Raw genomic sequence first — 12,228 nt, forward strand, 5'->3', positions numbered from 1 at the left:
GACTCCAGACTGCTACACTCGAAGCACAATTCAATTGTTTTGACTCAAATAGAAACTCTAAATCAACCAGGAATTAAATGTTACGGATTGCCTTTTCCTCTAGCACCATCATCAGGTCAAAATACTTACATTTATAACCAAATACCTGCACTAAACTAAAGACATTCCCATCCAACCCAGTCACCAGATAGGGACGGGGAAAATGCTAGGGATGGGAATCGAGAACCGTTTCCCATTGAGAACCGGTACCTAGTTGTCAGATTCCTTGGTATTGCATGCCTCCTTGACTTCTGAATCCTCTTGTCGATGCTGTCCGACAGTTACGCATGCACAATGACGTAATGCCATACGCACGCTGTATCATGTTTCAGTTTGTTTGGGACCGGAGCCATGGTGGAGGGGGGGAAAAAAACACTCAACTGTGTGGCGATTACAAACCTGAAGGGACCTATCCTATTGTTTCCCTGATTATGCTACGTTGTGAACAACAAATCTGTGTTGAAATCAACAGGAAGAGAGCTAGTAACGTTAGCTAGCTGTTAGCAGCCGGTAGGCAGCACAGTCCTGCTTGGCAAAATAACGGAGCTACTAACGTTAACGGAGGTTTCATTGTTACATTATGATACGTTCAAGCTCTAATCAGTAAAAATGACTATTGGGCGAAGGTAAATTATAACGTTATCATGATGTTATCATGTTACCCCAGGCCAATGCAGAACCATGCATCATTGATATTTGGCCTTGCCGCGCCGCGCCCCCCCTTTTATAACTCTGGGCCCCCTTTAGGGGTCCTGCCCCCCAGTTTGGGAACCACAGTTGTAAAATGTAGTTTTTGGTGGGAAACTTGAATAAATACTGTTGTTTGAAGGAGAGAGATTTAAAAAAAGGAAGGTAAAATTTCTGGGTGGCAGACAAAAAAAAAGCTTGCAGTAAAAAAAGTTAATGTCAGACCCTGGATGAGGGGTCCCACGGAGTTATTGCTGTGTTTTGAGTTCCAAGATGGTTAATGCTGAAACACGATTCCAACTGCATATTTCAAGGAAAGCTTATCCTTTACATCGGATTAAAAAAGTATGATGAGCTGGGACTTAGAGAACAATTCAATGTTCCCAAAACTAAATCCTTTGGCAGCGCCTTTGTACTCGGCTGTCTTAATTGGACCCCTGCAACTAACACCGTCCGCCGCCCCCCACTTACCGAAAGGGCAAACACCCCCAGGAGGATCATACAGCCCATCATGACTGAGAGGAGCTCATGATGCTGATGTTGCCTCCGCCAGTGCGGCGGTATGAATGCTGGGAGAAGATGGTAGCACGGATGTTCCCTGCTGTGGCCAATTGCACATCCCCTTTCGACACACATATCCTGACAAAAATTATAATATACACACATTGTGATTTCCCACAATAACAGTAGACATCATACTGTGATCCAGAGGCCTCTATATGTCAATGCAAATGCTCCCAATGGGAAGTCACACACTGAATCCCTGTTAGCAAAACCAGTGGCCAACAGCAACATGATATCTTGTCAGTCAGGTCTAATTCTGTGTTCAAACTTAATGGCTCCTGACAAGCATTTCACCAGTCGACGGAGGGAACAGAGGGAATGTGCCACAGTGAGCGTGACCACTCAGCAAATTCACATTTAACATTTCATTCCTCCTGCTCGGACAAAATGAATTATACATCCTTGATTCTCCCACATTGATCCATCCCGACAAAACTCCCTAAACGTTAAATGTTAAATGATTTGTACGTCTCCTTCCACGCTGCTCGGACAGCACCTCTCTCTTTCTGACATTCTCCCTCTATCCTTGACCCCCTTTCCTCACTCCCTCTGTTATCTGAAATAATCTCAGGGCCTCTTTAGATTCTATTCATCAGAGCAGAAAGAAGCAGGCGCTGACATTGATAAAAAAAAATACCATCTGTGCCTTGCAGGGGTAAAAAGGAGTGAGAGAGAATGAGACGGAAAAGAAAGAGAGGGGCTTCAAATGAAACAGGCTCTGTTGTCTCCCTCTTGTCCCCCCTCGTCAATGCCATTTCAATTGAAAAGCGCAGTGGTAATTAAATTCCAGCAGGGGTTAGGGGCAACTGTGCGGCGCGATGACGGGGGGCTGCCCTGACATAAAGATGACACAATTCAAGAGGACAGAGGGGGCGCCATGCGGAAAAGGAGGGAGGGTGACAAATGTTGTGTATTCACGTACACTGCCAGATTCATACTACTCAATCTTCATGACATTTAAAAAATAGAAAATGAAATGGATATTCAAACCCAACCGAATCCCACCGTGACCTTTTCCCCAAATCAGGGATATTCTAAACAGATCCTTCTTCTGTATCTGCGGCATTTGCAGAATATTTCGTAATGCTTAGGAGGATGAGCAATTAGGTGGAGGAGAATATGGGGAAGCTGTGGTGTGTGTGTGTGTGTGTGTGTATGTGTGCGTGTGTGTGTGTGTGTGCATATGTGTCAGCACAAATGACTCACAGAAGGACGCTGGTTGTTGTTGATTCACATTATAGTGGCGCTAATCCAGAGGCTCCAGAGAGGCCACACACTCCTGCTGTCTCCATCCGCTATTAGCAAAACAAAACAGCTAGTTGGTCTTTAACTGCAGAAAGGAACATCATGTGGCATGCATTATTTTTAAATACAAATTTTACAAAACCGTAACAGATATTACATTTAAAATGAATAAATAAAATACTTAGTTTCTGCATTATTTTGAATTTAAAACACTTCTATGTTAAAAGTAGATCAAAATAAAAACAGTAGGTTGGATGTTGATTCAAAGCAGCATACATCTGTATTTAATCATTTATGAGTGTGAAAGTTTTACATTATATTTAAATAGTCCTCTGAGTATATTTATGACATTATTATTTCCTGGTTTCACCAACATTGTTTATGATGCAGAGAAATGTTAAAGTACAGTCACTTTGATAAACCTCTTTGAAGAACTGTGAAGACTAAAGAAGAAATCTGAATAATATTCATTGGGTTTTGTTAAAAAAAAAAACAGAAAACAATTTCATTTATCACACTTTGTCTCCATCATCATTTTCCATAAAATGATCTCTTTCATTATTTCGGTTATCCAACAACATTGCATGTTACCATGCCAAGAGCATTAATGACTGACGATCATCTAATCCATTAAGGTATGTTGGTCCTACTACGTTAAGCATTTTGGATGAAACTATAAATTAATTCTGCCAGTGCTTCACTTACACATTAATCAATTTATCAGAGCCTCTCACCATACAGCCTGTTTCATAAAAAGCATTTGTGCAACTCTAATGCCATCTAGTGGACAAAGCGCTCAGCACACATAATTGTACCCTCGAGTATCTGTCATTTTCCCACATTTCAAAATTAATATCAGCAATTTGTTAGAGACACCGTTGCCTTGTTAGTTCAAAACAATTAGATTGTTTTCCTGTCAGGAAAATTCTGGAGGCTCCGTCCAGCTCCGCTCAGTGTGACATTTTTTCTTGTTCCCCTCGGCTCACTTCATTAGTGGAGCACACCTCAGGTCTTCAGGTAAAAACGACAAGAAGACAAACAGCCCATTTGTCCTCAAATAGTCTCAGTAACGGTTAAAAATCTCCAGAACTTCCTCCTTAACAGAGAGAGGAGAGTGCTGCTGGACGCCCGCCCCGCCAATACTCGTTTCCCAGCAGTCAAAGCCGCAGTCTTTCAAGTCCCGCACTGTAGTCTGGACAACAGAGGAGTCCGTTTCTACAAAACAAAACAAGTCATAATAAAGTCAAGAAAGGTTGTGTCAGGATGGGTTATAGTTTACATTATACATTACAAGATAAATGGATTGCAAGCTAAAGAGACAGCTGTTTGAGTTTAGTGTACATGACTAAACGGGCTACAGTGGTGCTTTCAAGGATGAAGTTGTAAAGTCACTAACAGCAAAAGGACAACACTGGAGCCACACAAAAACCTCGTCACTTACGTCAAACATCTGGCACTTCCCTGCTGTTTGTTGTAAAGGAAATAGTCCAAAGCCCACTTCAGCTGCACAGTAACACTTACGCTAACCATGCATCCAGCTTAAATTTAAAGCTTCAGATGCAAGAGCAGCTCCAATGCAGTGCTAAAATAACTGAGCTTAGTGCTTGCTTCCTCAACTCAAAGAGCTTTAACACAAAGACTCTCTGAGAACATGAGAGAAGATAACAAGACAATCTATTTGAAAATTGCTGCAATTCACACGGATGGAAATGTTTGCTAAGAAAACAAATAAAGAGCATTTGAAAATCTATTTAGAGGACTTTATACGCATGAAAATTCAGTATGCTACAGGCTGCAGGCATAAACAAAGACTGAACTCACAGGTGCGTTGCTTGTTTGTTTTGTCAAAGAGAGGATGATACAAAGTCTCCTTATAACATATTCTACAGTAGTACCTGCACACCAAAGGACCTTTCTTGTGCAGCCTTCTCATCATTTCCTGCCACTCAAATCATTGCTTCAGAGAGGAAGAGTGAGGGAGCGTTTGAGGAAAACAGAGCATTTGTTGTCAGCAGGAGTCTGACAGTTTGGCTCATCAAACATCCCTTATCAAATTCAATTTATTATATGACAAAAATTGGAGGATTCAGTATAGCCTCAACAAAATGTGATATTAATTTTAATTAAATGCATCATTTAAAAGGTGCTGAAAGCGAGATTAGGAGCATTTCTATTGCCTCCACTTGACTCTCAACATGGCGGCAGCTGAGCCAGTGGCTTGCAGCTAACAGTGCTAACAGCTCTACCTGTAAACACAGCAGCAACAGTGCAGACAGGGTTAACAGTGTTAACCTGAGGGGGAATCGCAGGGTGGGATCTACGCATCCACAACGGCGCCGTTGGTCGGGACGGCGTTATCAGCTGTAACCACCGTATGAGAGCAGTATAGAGCGGCGGCCATGAGCTAGCCAGTGGGGCAAGCTCACATGCACATACATGCACTAAAAGCATGCGCAGCCAGCCCGGCGATGTCCACAAAACGAGGAGAAGCTCAGATTACAACTCACACAGAGGGAGGGAGACTTCATTCTCTGCTCAGGTAGACATTATTCCTCTATATCTTACCATAGCAAATAGTTGTTTGCTGCTATATTAATTCTCTGAATATCATATAGATCCCATTTAAAAATAGTCAAATGATTAGCTGTTAACTTTATTCATGCTCTGAAAAAGGTCGAAACTCATCAGTAATGTTATTTTAATAAAACGTAAAAATCTGCAGGCCTTATTTTTTTGATGTCACTTTTTGTCTACCTTCAACTTCACCCTTTTTACAAACATTTAAAATACACACTGTTGTGACAGTAGAGTATTGGCCTACAGTACCTGGTCTCAGAAGGGTGATGCCACAGCCTCCTCCCCCTGCACCGGTCAGCTTGCTGTGGAGCCCTTTGGTCAATGTGACCCGGCACAGTATGTCCAGGGACGGGTGTCCTACACCCATCACATTCAGATGGTGCTGGTTCATATCAATGAGCTCCTATGAATGATAAGACACAGATGTTGATAATAATACCTGTTGCTATTGGCAGATAATTACCTCCGCCAAGGCCGAAGGCCTAGGAAGGAGGTTATGTTTTCACCAGCGTTCATGACGCCTCACCCTGCCTCTTTCCTTTTGGCGTTTTTTCACATTAAACTCGGTGAAATTACAGTTGAGTTGGACCAAAGCACACTAGGTGATTGTTGGAAAGAGTAACAACGACGGTTTAGGTGAGTTTTACTTTGTTTCTGTCCAGTTTGAATGAAGAGTTTTACGATGCTCCGCTGCGTACAGCTGATCTCAACATAAACAAAAATACACGTGGATGATGGCGCAAGCTGCACAGAGAGGGGGGGCAATCGTACTCGGGCAGCTTGGCGGAGGTCTGCGCTCTCCGAGTGTCATTCTAGTTACTCATGTGAATGTGGACTTTCTGGTTATAGACATCCATCCATCCATCCATCTGCAACCGCTTATCCCGTTAGGGGTCGCGGGGGGGCTGGAGCCGATCCCAGCCGACATTGGGCGAAGGCAGGGTACACCCTGGACAGGTCGCCAGTCCATCGCAGGGCTGACACATAGAGACAGACAACCATTCACGCTCACATTCACACCTACGGGCAATTTAGAGTCCACAATTAACCTAACCTGCATGTCTTTGGACTGTGGGAGGAAACCGGAGTACCCGGAGAAAACCCACGCTAACACGGGGAGAACACGCAAACTCCACACAGAAGGGTCCCAAGCCGGATTCGAACCTGCAACCCTCTAGCTGTGAGGCGCCAGTGCTAACCACTGCACCGGTTTAAGACATGTTACATTAAAAAAAAAAGGAACAAAAGTCCGATGTAACATCAATGACTCGTTTATGATGCAAGAAGCTTTACACAATCTATTAATATGTTGTACCTCTAGAATATTGTAGTGCTCTCCAGTGATGGGCTCACAGGTCATTTCTGAGAGGACTTTCTCACAAGTGCAGGAAATGGCATCAACTGAGTCGAGCACCGGGGTCATGATAGAGGGAAACTACAGGAGAGGAAAACAAAAACAAAGGAACTCAACATCCCCAACCTTACATGGGCACAGCATCTCTACACAAAGTCATCACTACAGATCAAACAACAAGTATAAATGTGCATATGTTTAAAAAAAAAACAGCTTTATACAAATACAGATTGTAAAACGGGAGGTTTGATTTTGGTCACAACACTGCCACAACACCATCCAGGCCGATCCATGTCTGAGGCAGAAAGCTGCACACCTGCTGGTGTCACCAAGGCAACAGCACACAGGGGCGCTGGCTAAGAGTTTAATTTCAATATTTTATGAAGGCACTCAACGCCAGGCTCTGGAGTATCTGCCATGCAAAAGCACTGCCTATTATATTAATTACAGTGTAGGCAAGTAACACACGGGGGAGGAAGAAACCATTTAGTACCTTGTTAATCTTGTCCTTCACCCTGGCAACAAGTACCTTGGTGCTACGTGGTACTTTGGTGTTAGTGAGGAGGATTCTTAATAACGGCACCCTGGAAAGTAAAGCAGACATATTATTCTGGTGCACTAATTTTACCCAAACAATATTTGGCTTCCATTAGGAAACAAATACACAGATTTTTATTAATTCACACAGTGTACTCTTTTTAAATGAAATGAAATAAAAATGTGTTCATCAGTGCCATTACCTGCTCAGTGGTATTATCTTCCCAGCCAAGAATCTCAGCATGCCACCTACAAACAGGGAAATCAAAATCATTACACAGATAATCATCAAATGATAATGAACAGTGGTGGCTCCGTGTCCACGGAGACAAAGGGAGGTATAACACCATATGTACTGCACCGTATGCCAGATAATATCAGGCCTCACCCCATGTTCCTACAGCGTTGTCTACTCCTGAAGGATTACCGTGGATGATCATCTCCCCTTGGAAAGCCCAGCTGTTGATCCGCTCCAGGTCCTCCTGACACCACCTGCAATTATTTGTAAATTAGAGGAGAACTTTGTTTCCCAACAGACCCTCTAACTGCCTTAGTTGGGTGTCCAATGAGCGATTATACAGCTGCCGTTTGTGATGATGAGCGTATCTAAAATGTTACATTTTGGTAGGTAGAAAACACTATCAACTAGAGCTGCAACAATTAATTAAAGATTAGTTGTCAACTACTAAATTAATGGCCAACTATTTTGATAATCTATTAATCGGTTTGAGTAATTACATAATTGAGTAATTAGTAAAGACATAAGTTGTATTGTGTTGGTTTGTGTGACATAGTTATGCAATCATTTTCACTTGAAAAACTAGTTAAATTAAAGGCAAATTTAAGAAAATGAGTTGACACATTCATCAAAAATTTAACATCATACGCTTCTCAAAAATTGTATTTATTGCATTTTAGGCTACCGTTTTGGATTGCATTATATTGTACAGGCATTCATGTTGACCCCCAACCACGTATCAGTATTTCTATTTAAGAAGTATAGTGCTGTGATAAGCGTCCTTGGGTTTCATGAAAGGCGCTATATAAATCCAAGCTATTATTATTATTATTATTATTCAAGGTCTTTCATTTTCCGTAAACGTCAAACCAAATAACTTTTAGTCAGACTGTTTGCATAGTACGAGACATGGAAGAGGTAAAATCACCTCTGTGATCCTGTTTTGGAGCATATTCATCAGGCCTAACAGTGGTATACACAACTTGCATACACAGCTCATAAAAGAGGCATTCCTGTTAATATAATGTTGTTACCTGGCAGTGTGATCCCACTCTTTGAGAGGAGGGGGGATGGCTCCACTTGCACAGAGCAGAGCTGCAGCTAAACACACCGAGTAGGCAGCACTTGACCCCAGTCCTGCTCCAGTTGGCAGCTCCGACCACACAGACACCGTCAAGCTGGGCAGCTCACTGAGGAAATAAACGTGAAAACTGAACCTGTTTATACATATAAACACTTAAATACTGTTTCTATGACTTACTTAAGTATTAAGTAAACAATGTATCATATTCCCTTCTTTACTTTACTTAATATTACTGGTACAGTTACGGTATATCCATAACTATAGGGAGTGTTTAATGTTAAGTAATCCATACACTACTATATGCAACAGAAAGTTGCTTGACATTGCTGTCAATGTCTGTCAGGGAAGCTGCTTTTGGGCAGACAGGAGAATACTCTAAACTAATTGTCCGGCTCTTCTCTCGAGGGAAAGACACATCCAGACTTGTTAAAGGCTGCAGTGTGGCCCAGTGCCAGACTCTCATTAGCGGCCATCCTGTCAGAACCCATCACCTCTCTCAGACACGGCAGCACCGTGTCAGCGCCGATTAAACCTCTCGACAACCTGCAGCTCTAATGTTCCTGAGCATCCTCCGTGCTCCTCGCAGCTGCTGGAGTCGCTAAAACTAACATCCGACCTTTCTGTCTGTCTCCTTTTACTATCTTCATTTCAAGAACACATCTTTATCAATAGGTAGTACATTTTTGCAAATGAAGCATTTCCAAAAGGACTGGAATGACTTCTGCTTATGACAAATACTTTGTATAACCCTGTTATATTCTACCAGTTTTGTTTACAGCTGTATTTTTTTAATGTGAATCTTTGAGGTTTTACATTCAACACTTGTAGCACCTGTTAGCTAAAATAAAATAATTAATGTAAATTAAACATCATTACACTCAACACACACCTATCCTTCAGAGGACATTAAAGGTTACGGTGTGTAGGATTTGGCGACATCTAGTGGTGAGGTTGCAGATTGCAACCAACTGAGTACCCCTCCGCCCACTCCTTCCTTTCCAAGACTGTGGTAATGTGAGCCACTGAGTGCAAAACCGTGGTAACGCCGTTCGCCTCGCTCAGAGGCCATCCTTACCATAATACCGCTACTTTAGGATCAACGGAAGTCAGGCGGCGGCTCACGTTACCACAGTTTCACAAACGTCTCGGAGAACTACAGTCAATTTCTGCTAATAGATCCCCCTAAATGTTACACACTGGCCCTTTAAATGCTTACAGAAACACTATTCAGCTTCTGTCTGTAACACACCAAATGTTAGCTTTTCAAAATTTTGTAAATAATATTTTTTTTTCTTATTTCCCTTCTTTAAAAAAAGTATTTTCTGGGACTTATCCATCAGACAAGTGAGTCTCAAATCTGGTGAGGCCACAGGAAAGCAGAGGACCGACAAAAATGCAATATTTTACACCTCAAAGTCTCTCTTTGAGTGCCAAATCTGCAGCGTCAGATTTGCATCGATGCTATTGCTTTCCGTTTCCTGTAAATAAAGCACATGGACATGTCTACTTCTGCATTTTTTAACTGTAGCTGCTGTTACTTTTCTTGCCAAAGATGCCCTAGATTGGCCTGAAATAACCAGCACTAGAGCTCTGTAACTGGATGGCATTTACTTTGGTCTCTAGTTTTCCACAGTATCAGAAATATCTGTAATGTGATTTTTGTGGCCATCTGAGCCAACTAGCCGCAATAATAAAATGAATAAATGCTGGGAAGAAATATCTCACCCTGATCCAAACAGTGAGAGGTAGATGTAGAGGAAGGCTACCGTGGCCATGTTGCAAGTATCCAAGTTTCCGTTGGTGACACCAAGAAATTCACGCAGTCTCTTCACGAGTTCAGCATCCAGACGTTTCACCTCCTCCCTCTTACCTGTGAACAGACACAAAAATCATCAAAATCACTAGAATATTATCACAACAACCCACTTTGATCTGTAGATGATGAAAACATATTTATGTATAGAATGAGAAATTCTGCAAAAAGGTTAGTTGTCCCAGTTAATGGTACAATATGTCCAAAGACTGATACCATAACAAAGTCCACAGACAATTATGCGAAAAATAGGACTGTTTTTTAAACAGTGGAAAAAAGTCTCAACACTGAAATGTCCCTACATGTACTGTCCTATAGGAGGCATGATGTAGATCCAACAGTGAAAATGACATTGTGGTGTTAATGGTCCGCAGTGCTGCACCATCCCTTACCACAGGAATAAGGAACAAGCTGCTTCAGTTCAGACAAGTCCCAGCAGAGGAATGTGTCAATATCTGGGAGGTTGATGCAAACATTGCCAGTATTGGTGCCTTTCAACCGTAAATATGTTCTCAAGTTCAAACTCACAGCAAGAGCCACCTGTAATTGAGCAGAGAGCACAGGGTTAATAAATGGACAGACTTTTAACCCTTTTTTTTTTTTAAACAATATTTTGTTATTGAATTTGACATATAAACATATATACATACAGTATATACACATACAGACAGACTAACAATATTAATAATTATATTATACAATGAAATGTTAAGTCAGAATTTCCACAGTAATCAAAGAAAGAGAGACATGACATTTCATGTATTTCACATATCTAACAAAGAAAACAAATAAAATAAAAGATAAAACAAAACAAATAAATACCTCAAAGAAGAAGAACAAAACAAAAAAAACACAACAAAATAACAATTTCAACAACAGCACTCTAACCCTTTCAGTGCAAATTAATACTAGTTTGTTGTCTATTGGATGTGATTTTGTCTATCTTCCAGGTAATTATTGGTTTCTTTACATTACAGTAGGAAAATCAACTTACAGAGATGTACTTAAATGGAAGTAGTGACAGCCTCTTGGAGGGTAGCATAATCACATTTTAAACTGAATGCATTAAAAGTTATTTGTTGAAGACTGTGCATGTCTAACATTAGACAGTTTTTTATCCTGTATCGTATCCTTTTTGCTCTGACTGACGTGACTGTTACCCAGCTTCACTTTAAAATCTCATACACTCAGTATCAATTCAATTTTCAATTCAATTTGCTTTATTGGCATGACTGTCAGGTGAACAATATTGCCAATGGGTCAATTCAATAATAAATAAAAATAACAAAAATATATATACATATATACAATGCATTAAGCAAATTAAAATATATAGATATTTAAAAAGAACATGCATGTAAATGGAAGAAAACAATAAAGAAGTAATTAATGTTTGTTGTGTCAATAAAACAAATAAAAACAAATAAAAAACAATTAATAACAAAATATATTGCAATATCAAAGGATAAATGTAAAAACTAAAAAAACACTCAGTATATCATCTCTATGTCAGCTGTACTTTCAGGTTACCTTTCCATGAACAACCGCATGCTCTCCGTGGAGGATAGCCTTCCCTGGAGCAGACAACAATAACTCCTTCACTTGCATCTTTGTAACAAGTGTGCAGCTTCAGCTTCAACCTGTCACACTGACAGTGTTATTGTTATTATTATTAGTAGCTAACGTGAGCCACCTTTAGCTAATGTTAATCCTCTGAAGCACCAAACGAGCAGGTGACAACTCTGTCCCACAGCGATACGTTTATCATCAAGACTCGACGATGATAGAGGATATAGAAGATTTTTTGGTCAAAGTACAGGAAGTTTCTCTGAGCACAAAACAAACAGCGGGATGAAAACCATGCTAAAAACACACATGGTTAAAAACACGACGGTGGGCACACAGGAGGCGGGACTAACATAGGTTGGGCTTCTAGTAGCCAATCAGCGCCGCAGCTAGTTGAGCATATATTTTTTTGTCCAATCAGCGTCCCGCAGCTAGTTGCACAGATATTCTGTTGTCCAATCAGCGTCCCGCATTCTCAAACCACACGGTGAGCTGACCAATCATACGATGATAAAGAAAACGCC

General features: G+C 41.0%; 1 protein-coding gene across 2 annotated transcripts; it reads right to left on the reverse strand.

Annotated features, from left to right (window-relative positions):
* Positions 1–2,792: 2,792 nt before the first annotated feature.
* mvk (mevalonate kinase) lies at positions 2,793–12,042 on the reverse strand. 2 transcript variants are annotated; one of them, XM_074638061.1, is made up of 10 exons: positions 11,669–12,037; positions 10,531–10,678; positions 10,051–10,195; positions 8,276–8,431; positions 7,392–7,495; positions 7,207–7,252; positions 6,960–7,050; positions 6,428–6,547; positions 5,362–5,515; positions 2,793–3,750 (listed from the first exon to the last, which is right to left on the reverse strand). In XM_074638061.1, exons 1-10 carry the CDS (start codon positions 11,744–11,746, stop codon positions 3,599–3,601), a joined length of 1,194 nt encoding a protein of 397 aa, XP_074494162.1. In that variant the 5' UTR covers positions 11,747–12,037; the 3' UTR covers positions 2,793–3,598. The 2 variants fall into 2 exon arrangements, with proteins under 2 accessions (XP_074494162.1, XP_074494163.1); XM_074638062.1 differs by lacking the exon at positions 2,793–3,750 and having other exon boundaries at positions 5,423–5,951; positions 6,320–6,547; positions 11,669–12,042.
* Between the last annotated feature and the right edge of the window lie 186 nt (positions 12,043–12,228).

Source organism: Sebastes fasciatus, chromosome 6, assembly GCF_043250625.1.
Source record: "Sebastes fasciatus isolate fSebFas1 chromosome 6, fSebFas1.pri, whole genome shotgun sequence".
Classification (NCBI taxonomy): Eukaryota; Metazoa; Chordata; class Actinopteri; order Perciformes; family Sebastidae; genus Sebastes; species Sebastes fasciatus.

Coding starts and splice junctions, on each gene's coding strand:
- mvk (XM_074638061.1), bottom strand. CDS start 11,746: ATGCAAGTGAAGGAGTTATTGTTGTCTGCTCCAGGGAAGGCTATCCTC. Junction 10,679..11,668: donor ATGCGGTTGTTCATGGAAAG/GTAACCTGAAAG, acceptor GCTCAATTACAG/GTGGCTCTTGCTGTGAGTTT. Junction 6,548..6,959: donor TGAAGGACAAGATTAACAAG/GTACTAAATGGT, acceptor CCTCTCCTGTAG/TTTCCCTCTATCATGACCCC.